Genomic DNA, 19,811 nt, shown 5'->3' with positions numbered 1-19,811 from the left:
TTCCTAGGAAAATTAACACCAATTCCTAGGATTAGTTTCCCCCTATAAATAGAGGATAAAGCCACATTGTTAAAGACTCTGGTTCAACCCGGTTTAGAGTTTAAAATGTTAGAGAGAGAAGGTCTCACTTTTCTTAGTCTATCCTACTTGCTGTGGCATTTCTCCTTGACTAGCAGAAGGGAGTGGCATTCTAAGCATCTGAGAGGAGCTAGTTCACTAGGAGCAGTTCTTGGTGGTCGATGAAGGCATTTGGCAGTGCACGTTGAAGGCTTTTTCTCCTCCCCTTTAGTTTTTGTTCTCATATTTTGTTGTTGGGTTGTAAGGAACGAATGATACTTGCTTTGTCCATGTTTATTTGAACCCCACCATGAACTACTCCTATTTGGTGGGAGTTCTCATGGATGTTTAAGTTTCTATTTTAATGAATGGTTTCCTTTCTTTGCTTTATTCTATTTTGTTTATGAAACTTAATGCCTTAAGGTTGTAGGAGCTATGAGAGTAGTCTTTCCTTAGGAGGTTCTTAGGGTTTGAGAGAATGCATTGGCAAATTATCCTTAGTATTCGAGAGAAACTAGGGATGAACTACATAAACAACGGGTTCTAGAGGGTAACTAGGCCTAATCAACCTTAGAGATAAGGATAGGATTTCATTCGACTAAAAGGAGATGTTCTTGAACGATAGGTTAGATGTTAATAATGTCGTAAAAAGGTATTACCGAGACATATCCTGTTATCTGGACCAATAGGATCATTGCAGGGGTTTATGCCAATCGGTTTTGCCAGGGCATCTTTAATATGTCGAGTCCCTTATTAGAGATAGCATAAGGCACCTTAGTAGACTCTGTCGGGCAGGGTAAGCATAGAAGAAATACCATTAAGAGAATTAGACTTAGGTTTTCCTTGTGACTCCTATCACTCATTTCCATTGCTGCTTGTGTTGTGAGAAAGACAAAGTCATATATATATTAAATACAGGATTTACATTTTATTTTGCCTTGACATTTCTATTTGTTCCCACGCATTACAATTTCATTTGCCACAACATATCCAATTGCTACCATACCACAATTTCATTTCCACAACATCAATCTCATTTTGCCACAGCATTATCATTTGTACATACAATCGCTAACTTTACTTAGGTGACAAAGTAAAGCGCTTTGATAGAACTTATTCGACTTTCTCTAATCCATGTGGAGACGATACTCACTTATCACTGTATTACTTGTTCGATTGGGTATACTTGCACATATATCCGCACTTATAACTCCGTAAAAAGGTTACATTTTGGGATATTTTCACTTAAGTTATTGAATGTGTAAGACCATGTAGATGCATTTAGAAGAATTTAGTTGCATGTGGTGGAATTTGGTTTACCGCGGTATTTTAATTTGTCATCAGTGTTCCTTTTGGAGAAGTTGTTTGTCTAATAATGTGCAGGAATTGAGAGCTAGGAAAAGAGAAAAGAAAATGTTGTGACATAAGGAGACTGCTGAGCATAATAAAAATGTCGCGTTGGATTGGTAATTCGAAAGTGAGCCAGGTGTAAGAAGATATTTTTAGCCAGCTGTCTCCTACTTTCTGTGATCTCTGCCCGAGAAATCTGCCTCGAAGATCCGCCTGGAGGGGTCGGCGCTGCTACAGGCAATCCTGCTGACCACGCCGCCTACTCTGCAGATCCTGTCTGTCCTTGGGCGTCTGCAACGGGACTATGCCAGGTCACTCAGCCAGCTACCCAGGCTATATCATAGCCTGTTCAGCCCGACTCCCAAACAACCTAACCATGGTTTTGGGGTTTCCTAGGAAAGTTAACACCAAGTCGTAGAATTAGTTTTGCCCTATAAATAGAGGATAAAGCCACATTGTTGAAGACTTTGGTTCCACCCGGTTTAGAGCTTAAAAATTTAGACAGAGAATGTCTTACTTTTCTCAGTCAATCATACTTGTCGTGGCATTTCTCCTTAACTAGAAAAAGGGAGTGGCGTTCTAAGCATTCGAGAGGAGCTAGTTCGCTAGGAGCAGTTCTTGGTAGCCGAGGAAGGAATTTGGCAGTGCACGTTGAAGGCTTTTTCTCCTCCCCTTTAGTTCTTGTTCTTATATTTTGTTGTTGGGTTGTAAGGAACGAATGATACTTGCATTGTGCTTGTTTATTTCGAACCCCACCATGAACTAATCCTATTTGGTGGGAGTTCGCATGGATGTTTAAGTTTTTATTTTAATGAATGGTTCCATTTCTTTGCTTTATTCTATTTTTTTATGAAACTTAATGCCTTAAGGTTGTAGGAGCTACGAGAGTAGCCTTTCCTTAGGAGGTTCTTAGGGTTCGAGAGAATTCCTTGGAAAATTATCCTTAGTATTCAAGAGAAACTAGGGAGGAACTACATAAACAACGGGTTCTAGAGAGTAAATAGGCCTAATCCACCTTAGAGATAAGGATAGGATTTCATTCGACTAAAAGGAGTTGTTCTTGAACAATAGGTTAGATGTTAATGCTGCCGTAAAAAGGTATTGTCGAGACATATCCTTTTATCTAGACCAATAGGATCAATGCAGTGGTTTACGCCAATCAGTTTTTCCAGGGCATCTTTAATATGTCCAGTCCCTTACTAGAGATAACATAGGGCACCTCAGTAGACTCTGTCGGGCAGGGTAAGCATAGAAGAAATACCATTCAGAGAAATAGACTTAGATTTTCCTTGCGACTCCTATCACTTATTTCTATTGCTGCTTATGTTGTGAGAAAGCCAAAGTCATATATATATTAAATACAAGATTTACATTTTATTTTGCCTTGACATTTCTATTTGTTCCCACGCATTACAATTTCATTTGCCATGACATATCCAATTGCTACCATACCACCATTCCATTTCCACAACATCCATCTCATTTTGCCACAACATTATCATTTGTACATACCATCACTAACTTTACTTAGGTGACAAAGTAAAGCGCTTTGATAGAACTTATTCAACTTCCTCCAATCCCTGTGGAGATGATACTCACTTATCACTGTATTACTTGTTCAATTGTGTATACTTGCACATATATCCGCACCCATATTTAGTACTCATACCGAGCGGACAAAACACGATGTATAAAACATCTATGTACCATGTCATGCATGTATTGCACTCACCTTGACACTTTATAATATCACCAATATGTATACCTCACTACGGTCCACAATAACTCTTTTATACTTGATTTGCTTCAATCACAATTCAATCACAATCTGTATAAAATCACAAATTCATAACAATACTTATGTTAGTATTGTACTAACATAACACATTTCCCCAAAACAAAATCCATAATATACTTGGAACTCATTTTCTACCAAATCTTTAACACTTAATAATTCCTTTTAACATTGACATCATCTTTTACAATTACATATAATGGTTCTTTACCATTTTATCACTTAGATACATCATGATCGAATACTTTATCCTTTAAAACTACGTTTTCATAATTTTCTCGATTTTGATTCGATTCAAGCATGAAATCAACTTTCAATCAACCTTTTAACATCTCTTCAATCACATCCCAAATCAAATCTCATCAGAACACAAAATTCTCTAACTTATAATTTGGTCGAATTTTACATAATAATATCTATAAAGAGTGAACATGTTTTAACCACAAATCAAGCTTGAAAATGAATCTACAACTTCTAAATCATCAAGATTTATCATCAATTTCATGAATCCTATCATGACCATAAACCCTTAAATTTAGGATCTTTGAAATCCAACAAGATTAGAAAGAAATATTTGTACCAAATGATAGCGTTTTTCGCATAGATCATTAACCTATTTCACGACATAACCCGAATTCCAAAGGAATCGACTCAAAAATGGAAAATAAAATATTTTCTTACCTTGGAAGTTATCCCACGTCCAAGCTGTTGAAATGAAGAAATATCCTTGATAATTCTTCATCTTTCTTTATCTTATAATGAATTTAAAATTCATTAAATGATAAATTACCAATTTACCCTTAATATAACTTCCTAATTACCGTAAAACCAAGATACTTATCCTTATCATCATTCAAATCATATCATCTTAGCATTATCATATTCCAATAGTCAAAGATGAACAAATAATTTTCCACTTTACCATTTTACCCTTGCAATTTCCAAAAATTACAATTCAGTCACCTTAACGGTTCAAATTAAACATGAAATTAAACTATTAAATATTATTTCCCAACATTTTAAAAATGTGAAAATAATATTTTTATTACTTACTTTCGTGACCCATATGTAATTTTTTTAAAATTACATTTTGGTCCTTAAACTTTTCAAAGTTTATACTTTGGTTAGCAAACTTTACCAAATTTATAATTTGGTCACTAAATAAATCCATTTATGGAATAACATTATTATTGGAAAAATCACCACTAAATTCCTTAAAATTTTCCCAATTTTCTACTTTGACCATCAAACTTTCAAAATTTTCATTTTGGTCATTATCTAAATTTTTTGGGTATTACAATTCTCCCCTCCTTAAGAAAATTCGTCCTCGAATTTTAAGACTTTCTATGAAAACCTTAAATCCCCTTTTTATAAGGATTGCACTTTCTATTGTAAATTCGTAACCCTAATTTAGGGTTATACGTATTGGTAAGACGTGCTCACACCTTAACTATAGACTTCTTCTACAATAGCTCAAGATGAATAAACCGTGCATATACCTTACGTGAAAACCTCTTATGGTCTTGCCAACTTCTTGAATTCTGATTTTTCCTCCATAATTTAGTAATTTTGTGAAGATCATGCCAATCATTAGATTTTGAACATGATTAATCCAAATCTTCAACCTGAAATGAAAATATGTAGATATATTTTTTTCATATCATTCTCTTTTTCCCCAAGTAACGTTCTCATCATTATGATTTTGCTAAATCACTTTGACTATAGGAATCGTCTTGTTACATAGTTCTTTGATTTCTCAAGCCAAGATTCATATTTGTTCTTCTTCATAAGTCAAATCTAGTCGAAACTCAATTTCCTCTGATGCAACAACATATGAAAGATCTAATCGAAACTTTCTAAGAATCGACACATGAACAATTTTTTTTACTTTGTCCAACTCTGGATTTCAATTACCTCCATAGTTAATGCTAAATGATAAGCCATCAGTCCAACTCTTTTTTAATATCTCATAAAGTCCAATAAATCATAGACATATTTTTCCTTTGCGTTTTCGGCGCAAAATATTTTTTCAAGGAAATACTTTAAGAAAAACTTTATCACCTTCATGAATTTCAATCTCTTTTTGTTTAAAGCTTGCATAAGACTTTTGCTGATCAAATGCCATATTGGGATTTTCTTGAATTATCTATACTTAATCATAAACCTTTTTTAATAAATCTGGGCCAACAAAATTTTGATCTTTTAACTCGAACGAATTCAATGGTGTTCGACATTTTCTCCCATATAAAGTTTCATACTAAGCCATCTTGTTACTCAATTGGTAACTATTATTGTAGAAAAATTCTACTAAAAGCAAATATTTTTCCCCATGATTCTTTGGAAACAATCACACATGCACTCAGCATATATTCTAATATTTGAATAGTACTTTTGATTTACCATCCTTCTATGGATGAAAGATCGTACTAAAATTCAATCAAGTATCCAAAACTTTATGCAACTATTTTCAAAATCTTTAAATAAACCTTGGAACTCAGTCTGATATAATGAATATTGATACTCCTTGAAATCGAACTATCTCCTTAATATATAAGTCTGTATATTTATCCAATGCATAGTCCATTTGCATCTAAATGAAATGTGTCGATTTAGTTAACCAGTCACTATTACCCAAATGGAATATTTTTTATTTGATATCAAAGGTAGTCCATTAACAAAATCCATAGTGACTTTTTCCACTTCTTCTCTGGAATTAAAAAAAATCAGTTGCAACAATTACGAAAGCACTTTATGCTCAGCTTTTACTTGTTGACATGTCATACATGTAGCAACAAACTCAGTAATGTTTCTTTTCATACCCGGCCACCAAAATCGACTCTTTACATAATGATACATTTTGCTCCCACCTAGATGCATAGACAGTGGACTATTATGTTCCTCAAAAAGAATATCTTTCTTCAACTCATCATCATCTGGAATATAAATTCTTCCTCGGTAATACAAACATCCATTGACTTGATTTCAACGTCCTTAGTCTCACCTTTTTCCACTAGTGAAATCTTTTCCAAGCATCTACCATCTTTCCTTTGTAGCTATATTATCCGATCTAAAAGCATCGGCTTTATTTTTAATTCAGCCAATAGTGCGCCATTTTCTTTCAACAATAGCCGCACATTCATAGCTCGTAAAGCTGTAAAAGTTTTCCGACTAAGTGCATCTGCTACAATATTTTCTTTACGTAGATGATAATCAATGATCAAATCATAGTCCTTTAAAAGTTCTATCCATCTTCTTTGTCTCAAATTGAGCTCTTTTTGAGTCAACAATATTTCAAACTTTTATGATCCGTATAGATGTGACATCTCTCACCATACAAATAATGACGCCAAATCTTTAAAGCATAAACGACCGCTACTAACTCAAGATCATGAGTAGGATAATCCCTTTCATGTGTCTTTAATTATCGAGAAGCACAGGCTACCACCTTACCTTCTTGCATAAGTACACAACCCAAACCATTATGAGATGCATCACTATACACCATATATTCTTTGCCCGATTCTGATTGTACCAAAACTGGTGCTTCAGTTAAAATCTTATTTAGAGCTTCAAAACTCTCGTGACATTTCTCAGTCCAAGTAAATGAAACATCCTTTCGAAAAAGCTTGGTCAAAGAAGAAACAATCATCGAAAGGTTTTCACAAACCTTCGATAATAACCAGCAAGTCCCAAAAAACTTTGGACCTCTGTAACATTCCTTGGAGGTTTCCACTCCAATATTGCTTGAACTTAATTTGGATAAACTCTTATGCCTTCTGCAGAGACAACATGACCAAGAAAAGCAACTTCTGATAGCCAAAACTCACACTTTGACAGTTTGACATATAACTTTTTATCCTTAAGTATTTTGAGTACAATACAAAGATAAGCATCATGCTCTATCTTTGTATTCGAGTATACCCGAATGTCATCAATACAGACCACCTCAATTAATCCATGTAAAATTGAAATACTCGATTCATCAAATCTATGAATGTTGCAAGAGTATTTTTCAAATCAAACGGCATTACTACTAATTCGTAGTGTTCATTCCGTGTTCTGAAAACTATCTTTATAATATCTTCCTTAAGCTAGTCAAACAAGTCATCAATCCTCAAAATAGGATATTTGTTCTTGATAGTTACTTTGTTTAACTATCGATAATTTATGCATAATCACATAGATCCATTTTTTATAAACAACACCGGTTCACCCCAAGGTGAAATACTTGGTCTAATGCATCCTCAATCTATCAATTCTTGTAATTTGTTCTTTATTCTCTTACCTCAATCACAACCATTCGATATGAACTCATAGATACAGGATTAATGTCTTAATAACCACCAATATTAAATTTCACCTCTCAATCTGGAGGTAACCCAAATAATAAATCTAAAAACATATATGAAAATTCTCGAGCTATGGAAATATCATATGATCTTACTTCATATACTTGAGTATCTATTACATTAGCTACAAAAGCTATGCATCCTTTTTACATCATCTTAATCGCAACCATTGTAATGATATTTCACTTTTTCATCAATCATTAAAAATTTTAACTTCTCCGCATTTTTTTAAATTAATCGCTTCTTGCGACCATTAACCCAACCTTAATGCAAAGACACCCAACTCATGATCAAAATGATCTTAAACTCGCTAATGATAATCCCATCGGATTCATCAGAAACAAAAGCTCCTGAATCTTTATCGAACATTTACTATTTTTCCGACTAACACTTGTATCATGACTGTGACCTATGGGTATTCCACCATAATAACACTCGATACCAAGTAGAATTGAATATTTCTACTTTGAAATTCCTTATTTCATTCTTAAGGAAATTTGTATAACTTTTCCAGATCCATAAAAATTTTTCTCGAACAGTTGAAACATTTTCCATCTCATATGAAAGTCTTAATGTTCACATCGTTCAATAAGAAAAACTTGATAAATTTGTAGCAATAACTTCATAGCAGTTAATGCTAAAATCACACTAGTAAGAAAATTTACTATTTTTCCTCTCACTAGGAATCTGACACTTTTCAAGTCCTTGAGAATCCATCTCAATCTAAACAATAATTCATTGTAACATGGAATGCTAGACAATCCATTTTCGCATATTTACCTTCACAAGGTAACTCTATCAAAATTTATGGATTTGATATCTATTCTTAATCCAACTCATAATCTTTTGATTCACTAATAACTCAGCTTTCTGTAAACTTTTAGCGGATAACTTATTACCGCTTATTTATTTCCTCTTACTCAAATCAAAAATACTTTAACAATTTAATGATTAGCTTAAATATTTCTCGCTTATTTAAGCTTACCTGGAGAACCTCATAATCATCACTAGATTCAGAAATCTCCTTTGGATCCTCATCTGATTCGACTTTTCTTAAAAGTCGTTCAAATATTTTTTAATCTATTCTTCTAATTTATAAAATTCATTAAAAACTAAAGCGTTTCTTCCACAAAATGGAGAAATATCCTTTATAACATCCACCCTTCTAAGGTGTTTTACATAAGTCAGGTCGGACCCTTTTTTATCGATTTTAATCTCAACCTTCTTTTCAACATTTTCAAATTTCTTACCTTTGTCTTTAATTCCAACATCTAAACATAGTCAGAATCATCATACGTTATTAAAGAGTAACTTTACTCTCAATAAGCATCATCACAATATATATACAACTATCAGTAGCTTTTGACATCCTAGTGGCATGTATACAATTTTTAACTAAAAAAACTCGGTTTAGTCCAAGAATCGGCTAAACCTGTAGCTCTGATGCCAATAAATGTAACACTCATAACCCATATATTTATACCTATATAGATTATAGATGTCACCCGAATTTCTAAGACCATTTTTGTATTCAAAAGTGATTTAAAATTTATTCTCTTAAAATAGTAATTGATATTATAAAAATATCATATAATTTATATTTTGTTTCGTTATAAAAAATTTAATTTAAAAGATTTTTTATATTATATTTATGAATAGTAATCGTGAACAGTGAGTGTATTAGTTCCTGTAGTATGGAATCAGTTCCCTCAACGCATTCTGGAAATTTTTGTTAAACGTGGTTACTGTTCATTGCTACAATAACTTCCGAAAAATTCATATAAAACTCATAAAAATTAACATTTCATCACTATCAATTTACCAATTTGTTTCCAAATTAATTCAACAAAACAAATTAAACATTATCAAATTACATGCCACTATCTAAGTCAAATTCCATCATAGGATATCTTAATGATATTGAAATATACTCCTCGATGCTTGATGTCACGTTGAGCTCTTTATTCCACTACTGACTTTTTACCTACGCGTGAAAATCATCACACGCTAAGTATATACTTAGTGAGGCAATTAAAACTATAAACAGTGCAACATAATTCATGAATGAATTTCCATGTCAATATCAAAACAACATAATATAATAAAATCATTTTTATCCACCACTATTACCCACAATTCTCAATCTATGAGGAACCCAGTATAAGAGTCAAATATTTCACAAAAGTTATGAGGTCGAGCATTGTTCACCTAATAATGCACCGTAGTACTGAGGTCGGGCTTTACCCACCTGACTTGTACTATGTATCTTATTTGACACTATAGTACTACTTAATTCTGCAGCTGCTAGACTCTATGGCATGCCATTAATACCACTGAACCTCAATAACATATTTGGGCATATAGTATTCGATTTAAATCATCCATGGAAACGCATAACCATGTATAAACATTAGGGTAGTTCATACCCAAAATAACATTCATGTCAAATCTCATGCTGATAAAACAAGGTCGACTTATCTCAAGTCTTCCAGATGATGTATAAAACATCTATGTACACGATGTATAAAACATCTATGTACCATGTCATGCATGTATTGCACTCACCTTGACACTTTATAATATCCACAATATGTATGCCTCACTACGGTCCACAATAACTCTTTTATACTTGATTTTCTTTAATCACAATTCAATCACAATCTGTATAAAATCACAAATTCATAACAATACTTATGTTAGTATTGTACTAACATAACACATTTCCCCAAAACAAAATCCATAATATACTTGGAACTCATTTTCTACCAAATCTTTAACACTTAATAATTCCTTATAATATTGACATCATCTTTTCCAATTACATAAAATGGTTCTTTACCATTTTATCACTTAGATACATCATGATCGAATACTTTATCCTTTAAAACTATGTTTTCATGATTTTTCTCGATTTTGATTTGATTCAAGCATGAAATCAACTTTCAATCAACCTTTTAACATCTCTTCAATAAAATCCCAAATCAAATCTCATCAGAACACAAAGTTCTCCAACTTATATTTTGGTCGAATTTTACATAATAATCTCTATAAAGATTGAACATGTTTTAACCATAAATCAAGCTTGAAAACAAATCTACAACCTCTAAATCATCAAATTTATCATCAATTTCATGAATCCTATCATGAACATAAACCCTTAAATTTGGGATCTTTGAAATCTAGGAAGATTAGGAAGAAATATTTGTACCAAATTATAGCGGTTTTCGCGTAGATCAATTTCCTATTTCACGGCATAACCCGAATTCCAAAGGAATCGACTCAAAAATGGAAAATAAAATATTTTCTTTCCTTAGAAGCTATCCCACGTCCAAGCTGCTGAAATGAAGAAATATCCTTGATAATTCTTCATCTTTCTTTATCATATAATGAATATAAAATTCATTAAATGATAAATTACCAATTTACCCTTAATATACCTTTATAATTACCATAAAACCAAGATACTTATCCTTATCATCATTCATATCATATCATCTCCGCATTATCATCTTCCAATAGTCAAAGATGAACAAATAATTTTCCACTTTACCATTTTACCCTTCCAATTTCCAAAAATTACAATTCAGTCACCTTAATCCAACGGTTCAAATTAAACATGGAATTAAACTATTAAATATTATTTCCCAACATTTTAAAAATGTGAAAATAATATTTTATTACTCATTTTCGTGACCCATATGTAATTTTTATAAAATTACATTTTGGTCCCTAAACGTTTAAAAGTTTATACTTTGGTTACCAAACTTTACCAAATTTATAATTTGGTCACTAAATAAATCCATTTCTGAAATAACATTATTATTGGAAAAATCACCACTTAATTCCTTAAATTTTTCCCAATTTTATACTTTGACCATCAAACTTTTAAAATTTTCATTTTGGTCATTATCTAAATTTTTGGGGTATTACAGACTGACCCATTAAATTGACTTGTTAACCGTACTGTTGATTGTTAATTGTTGACTTTTCTGTTAATCGTTAACTTTGAAGTTGACTTGTTGACCTTTTTTGAAGACCTTTATCATAATGTTTTTCAACATCTTAAGTTTATTTTCACATTTTTTCCAAATTTTGATAGTACTTTACAGTATAATTATGCTTAGTAAGTTTTGAAATTTATGACTTATTCTCTGATATTATATTTGAAGGTAGTCATATATCTCTATACCATTCCCCAATAAGTCTAGAGAGCCTCTAATCAGCTTAGTTTGACTCTGCATGTTTGATTCAAGATGTATCTTTCCGTTTTGTAGGACCTAGTACTACCATTTGTGGGAGTGTAAAGCGTAGCCAATATAGGTTAACTCGTATAGGTGTTCCCTTTGACCTGTTTGTTACATTTAATATTATTTCTATTATGTTGTATGATATTATCTGTACGTGTGTATGTATTATGGTGACTTGTATTTAAGCTATGACTGATTTTTTTTTATTATTGTTGCATCATTTTAAATTTTTGAATTGATGCATTTCTATTTTTACATGGGATCCTCTTTGGAGGGTATAATCCCGTCATGATTTTGTATAAGATTACATCCCTATCATGTTTCTACATGGGATTATATCCTTGTCCTAATTCTGTAAGGGGTTATATCATCTTCTTGATTCTACGTAAGATTGTATCCCATCGTGGTTCTGCATGGGATCCTTAACGGAGGGAAACATCCCCGTCCTGGTTCTTATTTTTGATGAGTTCCTCCTTAGAGGTTAACTCAAGCTCCTTTATAGAGAGTAACGTCCCCATCCTAACTTATGTTTTCTACTTTGAGTCACTTTGGAGATCTCAAGTTCCTTTTAGCATGTAACATTTTCCGTTCTATTCGTCTATGACAAGAGGTAAGGTTGTGAAGAACTCTGTATGATTTTCTAGTAATACTGTCTAGTTTTTCTGTTACTTAAATATTTAATTTTTTTATATCATGCCTGAAGTATCTAAATTATTATATATATTTAGAGGACATGTTGAGCTTTGTAGTTCACTCTATTTGTTTCTATTTTTAGATTATCAAGATGTATAATCAGTTTTGCTATCGGAGGAGTAGTCTCGGTTTCTATTTGTGGCATGAGTTTATTTTGATATCATATTTGGTAAATGTTTTTAAAATAATTTATTATATAAATTTTCATATGCAAACTAGTTCTAAGGTCATTGTGGTTACCCTTATTCAGTTGCAACTCTTAAGCCGAGTTTAGGGGGTTACACTAGGGATGTAGTATTCTTTGATTTTTTTCACTTAAAAACATAGTAATCATGAATTGAAATTAAATAAAATATTTATTATTCTAGGAAAACTTCTAAAGATGATCAAAACGTTGATGAACCTTAGAGAGGTAAAACTAGTTTCAAACTTGACCTCCTTACTTATTTCATAATTTATATTGATGATTTTGACTAAATTAATGATTTTATAACTACAATTCATTTTCCCATTATGGCTTTATTAGGGACTAGGTGGAGCTATCACATTGTCCTATTTGTTGAAACAAAAATTGAGCTGAATAGTAGACTGGAAGACTGCTTTGGAAGAAAAATGTCTAAGGATCAATATTGAAAATAAAGAGTATTTATGTTCAAACTTTAGTGGGAACCAAAACAATGAGGAAGTAGAAGTGTGCACAGAAGGACACATTCTCCCCTCAAAGGAATGTTTCAAGTACCTAGGGTCTATGATACATAAAGATGGGGGTGTAGATGATGACGTTACACACCGTATAAAGGCAGGATAGCAAAAGTGGAGGGTTGCTACTGGAGTTTTGTGTGACAATAAGGTTCCTCTAAAACTTAAGGGAAAATTTTATAGAATGGCAATAAGACCAGCGTTGCTATATGGATTAGAATGTTGGGCAATCAAGAAGGATCACGTAAGGAGGATGGAGGCCCCAGAAATGAGAATACTTCGATGGGCATGTGGTAGGACTCTGTGGGACATGACACCAAACTCTGCTATTAGGATGTCCTTGGGGGTGGTGCCTGTATCCGAAAAATTGAGGGAGGGAAGACTACGGTGGGTTGGGCATGTCCTTAGGTGACAAGCGTCCGATGCAGTCAGAAGGGTAGAGTCGATTACAGTCGACAGTGCCAGAAGGAGATGATGAAAAAGGTAAAAATGGGAAGACTGCTTGAGATCTGATTTGAAGGATTTAGCCCTTACCGAGGACATGACCTCTGATAGGAAAGTATGGATACTTAAGACTAGGGTAACTGAGTAGTACAGTTCATAGACATAGGGTGTAACATCTTTGTCTTCCTTTTAATGCCTTTGTAATAATTTCCATGACTTCTACTTTATATACATTTCTGTCATTAGAATTTTATGTAGGCTTAGAACTAGGGTAACGGAGTATTGTTCCCTTAGTTTTTATTTTTAACCCATTTTACTTTTTTCCTTCTTGTAGCTTGCTATCATTGACTTCTGTGTATCATTCTCTTCAGGTTTCCTCTTTTTAAATTTAGTCGGGCCTTACGTTTCTGTCTATATGCAGAGAGTTTTTCGCAGAGATTTATTTGCAGGGATTACTTCCCATTACAGATGCGCATATGAAGACTGCATATGAAGAATGTTCAACTATTTATTTATACATGCATTACATTTTATCTTTATTTTTAATTTTATGACTGCCAGAGGTCTTCCACGGAAGCTGCTCTCAATCCTGACATTGGGGGCAGCCTACTACCCTACCTCCCCCTTACCCCATTGCATATGGGAATAGGGTTTTGGTATTGTTGTTGTTGTAATGATTTTATAACTATATTATTTTTAACATATAAAAGATCCAAAAACATATGATGAAGTTATTACTTTTATTGATGCTAGTTTTTGGAGAGATGCTATTAAAGATGAAATATAATCCACTTTATTTAATCATATTTGGGAGTTAGTGGAATTTTCTAAAGGTTATAAACCTATTAGTAATAAATGGGTCTTTAAAAAAAATTAGACTGGATTGATCTGTACAAAGATATAAGATAAGATAATTTTCTTAAAAGTTTGGGAATGTCTTTTTGATGCATATTCTCCTATTACTATAATGTCCACCATTCAAATTTTATTTGCTTTAGCTTCCATTCATAACTTGTTGATGCATCATATGTGAACCCCTAGACCCAACCTATGTGTTACGACTAGATCTAGCAGATTACAATAAAATTTCCAAAAACATTTTCGATAATTTAAAATCGTATTACAAACAATATCTAACAAAAGGAACACATAGTTAAAACGATAAAAATTTCATCGAGTAAATATCAATCCGTTAGTGACTAAATAAAATAAAATACATTATAATTCGTATCGCAGTGAAAATCATAAGCATAAGTATTTCAAAATAAGGTCACATGTTATAGTAAATAAATAAATTCGGAAGATAGAAACATTACAACAAAAAAGTTCTATAAGAATGTGTCGATCCTCTAAGTGACTGGTTCGGGGTGCGTATCCAAAAGTCTCTAAAAGGGGGGGAAATAGTTTGAATAGGGTGAGCTAAGGAGCTCAGTGTATCCTAGTAGTGCAAATAACAAGGTAAGTAAAATAATCCTGAGTGTTTTAGTAAGGAATCATAAAAAGTCATCGATAAGTTGAATTTTAAACTCAAAATTACCCTCCTCCTGTACACCAAAATGTAGTTCCCTATAACTGCATCCATAAGAGCTAACTTATACCCATTGGGCATAGGAGCCATTCTAAGGGAGTACTTTCGGGCCTGAGAGCCTACTCAAGAAAGTTCTCAGGGCCTCGAAGCCTTCCCAAGGGTCACCTTAGGTCCGTAAGGTATTATCAGCTTGATCAGAAATGAACCTCCATTCTTTAGTATCCTACCCAAAACAATATCTCAAATAAACAATTCACACAGTAAGCAAAAAATTCCATGAAAATGTAATCAACATAATCGTATAACTAGTGTAAATAAGTAACCAGATAACATATATCAAATAATCATAGTTCATAAACAGTAGTCCAATAAATCAATAATTTTAGAAAATCACATTTTAAAGCAGATAAAACAATTATATGATATATAAGGAATACCTCACAAAATGGGGTCGGTCAGGGTGTATACTGAGCACATGCTTTACCAAGCTCTACAGCAATGCTCGAACCTAATTCATAATAAAATTGGGTTACTATCGAAGTAAAATTTTTAATCTATGTAATCATAAGGTTTACGGGTCATACGAGTGACTACTAGCTCACGAGATCGAACAGATCGAGAGGAGCTGGATCGAGTTGTCGAGCGATTGAGAGAGTCTCATGTACCTTCAAATAACAGTATATAAGTAGTCTCTAACCTTAATTTAATCATTCATAAATAAAAGACTTAAGTATATACATGCTCAGGTTTGACGGTAAATTCATAGGCCTTCGAGTTCGAATTTGGCAAAATGAACTTCGAATTCGGACTCATAATGTTAAAAACCAAAAAATATGATTTTCCCCAAAAAAATTAACCTTTTGGGCAAAGCCAAAGTTATCAGTCAAAGTGAAAGGTCAACTTTGGTCAAAGTCAATGGTCAGGTCAATGGTCAGTCAGAGTCAACTGGTTGACTATGTCCTAGTTGACTAAGTGAGTTGACTCAACTCGACACAGTTCGGTCTAACTGGACATGTTCGGTCTGATTGGAACGGTTCTGGATTGCTCCTGGATCAGCAAAAGAGCTCCACGTGCATTTTCGGTACCTGTTGGCGCGTGCGGTGGTGATGGGGGCCATTTTAACTTGTTGATCCTTCCCCGGTCTTTTACACACTCGAATTAACCACTTTCAAACTTAATTTTGCAACAACACTCACCCAAACTCATTGAAAATTGATCGGAAACTTACCCCAGTGGTGAACGGTGAAAAACAGAGACAACAGGGAGACACACCAGTTGGGTTTTGATCGCATGATGTCAGAGAAGCCAACAGAGGCAGAGGTGAGATGGTACAGTCGTTGGCTCGGTTGAAATCAAGTGATAATCAGTGCGGCGGGGTTTGGAAATGACAAATCTTCAAGTACCGATTGACTTTGATTCACAGTATGATGGGGCTTGAATCTTTGTCGCCGGTTACCGGTGAGTCGATGAGGGTGGTAGAGGGCGAAACAGTGGTCGGACAGTGGTGGGTTGGTGAGGCCGATGAGGGGGTATAGGTTGGGGATTGGGAATATGAGAACTGGGAATTTGGGAATTGGAAATTTTAGGAATACAACCCGAGCTTTAAGCCTTAAGTATATTTTTGATAATAAATTAACATTTATAATAGCCTAGCCTAGATGGTATGGGCGTGGACGGCCTTCCCAAGTGGCAAGGGTTCGATAGCCGCAACACTTAACCATTTTTATATTTTTTCTGCTGACAAAAAATGGGTAAATTCCAGGCTAGGTCCCTAAATTTCCTACAAATTATAAAAACTTGTAATTTGGTCCCTATTTTCATTAAATTAATTCTTTTAAATTTTTAATTTATTATTTTATTATTACTTAGGGTTGTTACAGTTCTCCCCCTAAAAAAATTTCATCCTCGAAATTTACCTAAAGCAAATAGATGAGGAAACTAAGTCTTAATTGACTTCTCTATCTCCCAGGTGGCTTATGCAGGACCACAGTTACTCTACTGAACCTTTACCATTAGAATATGCTTGCTCCTCAACACTCTTTCATATCGATCTAAAATTTAAAGAAGCTCCTTCTCATAGGATAAATTTGGCCTCAACTCAACATCCTCTAACTGAATGATATGGCTAGGGTCTACAAGATAAAGCCTCAACATGGACACGTAAAAGACATCATGAATACGACTGAGATAGAAATACAACTCTAGCTAATATTCAACTGGTTCAACTCTCTTTAAGATTCGGTAAGGCCCAATAAATCTCAGACTCAATTTACCTTTTCGCTCAAATCTCAGTTCCTTCTTCCATAGAGATACCTTCAAAAAGACCTGATCTTCAACCTCAAACTCTACATCTTTCCTTATCTGGTCAGCATAAGACTTCTAAATCTCAAATGCCTCTTTCAGGCAGTCACGGATCAATCTAACAGTGTCCTCTGTCGTTCACACTATTCCTATAGAGTGCTTCATACGGTGCCATATGAATGCTAACCTGATAGCTGTTATTGTAGGAAAACTCAACCAAGGGCAAAAAGTTCTCCTATCTAGCACGAAAATCAATCACACAACCCCGCAACATATCCTCAAGAACCTGAATCACTCGCTCATATTGACCGTCAATCTGCGGGTAGAAAGTTGTACTGAAATTCAGTTAAGTACCCAGAGCCTCGTGAAGTGTTCTCCAGAATCTCAAAATAAATCTCGGATCTTGATCAGAAATGATAGATAGTGGAACACCAAGCAATTTAATGATCTCTGTGATATATAATCTAGCCTAATTGTCCAAAGAAAAAATTTACTGACACTGGAATAAAATGAGCCGACTTTGTAAGTCTATCGACAATCACCCAGACATAGACCTTTTTTGTAGGAGTCAAAGGCATGCCATTAAAAATATCCATAGTAATACACTCCCATTTCCATTCAGGAATCTTGATAATCTATAACAGATCCGACAGATACTGGTGCTTTGCCTTAACTTGCTCATAAGCCAAACATCTAGCCACAAAATCAGAGATATCCTTCTTCATGCCAACCCAATGGTATCTCTCTCTCAGATTTCAGTACGTTTTATCCCCTCCGGGTGTATCGCATAAGGGCTACTGTGAGCCTCACTAAGGATAGTCTGTCTCAACTCTGCATCATCAGGTACACAATAATGACCTTTGAAGCATAAAACTCCATCCTAGTCAAAAGCATAATTTGAGGTAGTACCTTATTAAACTTGCTCAAAGATGGGGAGTAAGGAGCCATCAAGAGGTTACTTGGCCTTGATCTCATTGGTTAAGGTTGGTTTAACCTGCAATTCAGCAAACAGAATACCATCGTCATATAACTTCATCCTAGAAAATAGGGACTTCAGATCAGTTATCTCCTTCTGACTCATAGCATCTACAACGACATTAACTTTACCCGGATGGTAGTCAATCTTGCAATCATAATCATTTAGAAGCTCTAGCCAATGACACTACCTTAGATTAAGTTCCTTTTAGCTTAGAATATGCTTTAAACTCTCGTGATCAGTAAAAAATATAACACTTCTCTCCATAGAGATAGTGTCTCTAGATATTTAAAGCAAAGATCACAGCTGCCAACTTCAAATCATGCGTTGGGTAATTTCACTCATGAGACCTTAGCTGACGGGATGCATAAGTGACTATTCTACCCTCTTGCATTATAACACAACCAAGTCTAGAGTGTGAAGTATCACTATATACCTTAAAATCCTTCCCAGGCTCAGGTTGTGGTAAAACTGGAGCTTCAGTCAAAGCTATCTCCAATTTCTTAAAGCTCTCCTATTGTGCATCACCCCAGTCAAACGAGACATTCTTTCTCAACATTTTTGTCAAACGAGAATCAATGACCGAGAAACCCTTGACACAACATCGATAATATTGATTAAACCCAGTAAACTACGGATCTCAAAGACATTTTTTGGTCGCTTCAAACTCACAATGGCCTCAATTTTACTCGGATAGACCTGAATACCTTTCGTAGAAATAATATGCCCAAGAAACGACACATTCCAAAGCTAGAATTCATACTTGCTCAGCTTGGAATACATACGATGCTCTCTCAAAGTTTGAAAAATCATCTTCAGATGCTCATCATGCTCTGCCTTAGTCTGGGAATAGTCCATAATATCATCAATGAAAACCACTACAAACTGATCTAGATAAGATTGTAACACATGGTTCATCATATACATAAAGGATGCGGGAGCATTTGTCTGACCAAATGGAATCACCAGGAACTCATAATGACCGTATCTAGTACGGATGGCAGTCTTCGTAACATCTAACCCCTTGACCTTCATCTTATAGAACCCCGAGCGAAGATCAATTTTTGAAAATACAGTAGCTCCAAGCAATTGATCGGATAAGTCATCAATTATGGGTAGTGGGTACTTATTCTTAACCATCAACTTATTCAACTTCTGGTAATCAATACAAAGCCTAAGTGATCCTTCCTTCTTTTTCACGAATAGAATCGGAGCTCCCCTAGTTTAGGTACTATGTTTGATGAAACATGGATCAAGTAATTCCTACAACTAGACCTTCAACTCCTTAAGTTCCCTCAGGGCCATACAATATTCTACCAAAGAAGCAGGTGCATAACCGTGATAAGTCTCACTCTTGAATTCTACCTCTCTA

The 19,811-nt window shown here is 34.2% G+C and overlaps 1 protein-coding gene across 1 annotated transcript; it reads right to left on the bottom strand.

Annotated features, from left to right (window-relative positions):
- Nucleotides 1-18,211: 18,211 nt before the first annotated feature.
- Nucleotides 18,212-19,579, bottom strand: LOC120143208. The gene is made up of 4 exons (XM_039157594.1): nucleotides 19,406-19,579; nucleotides 18,876-18,953; nucleotides 18,458-18,586; nucleotides 18,212-18,343 (listed from the first exon to the last, which is right to left on the bottom strand). The coding sequence occupies exons 1-4, from the start codon at nucleotides 19,577-19,579 to the stop codon at nucleotides 18,212-18,214; spliced, it is 513 nt and encodes a 170-aa protein (XP_039013525.1).
- Between the last annotated feature and the right edge of the window lie 232 nt (nucleotides 19,580-19,811).

The sequence above is a fragment of the Hibiscus syriacus genome, unplaced genomic scaffold, assembly GCF_006381635.1.
Source record: "Hibiscus syriacus cultivar Baekdansim isolate YM2019G1 unplaced genomic scaffold, ASM638163v2 tig00110839_pilon, whole genome shotgun sequence".
In the NCBI taxonomy this organism is placed as follows: domain Eukaryota; kingdom Viridiplantae; phylum Streptophyta; class Magnoliopsida; order Malvales; family Malvaceae; genus Hibiscus; species Hibiscus syriacus.
This window is presented reverse-complemented; position numbering and strand designations above follow the sequence as displayed.

Coding starts and splice junctions, on each gene's coding strand:
- LOC120143208 (XM_039157594.1), bottom strand. CDS start 19,579: ATGGTTAAGAATAAGTACCCACTACCCATAATTGATGACTTATCCGAT. Junction 18,954..19,405: donor ACGGTCATTATGAGTTCCTG/GTGATTCCATTT, acceptor GATGCACAATAG/GAGAGCTTTAAGAAATTGGA. Junction 18,344..18,457: donor TTCTGTTTGCTGAATTGCAG/GTTAAACCAACC, acceptor GCTTTTGACTAG/GATGGAGTTTTATGCTTCAA.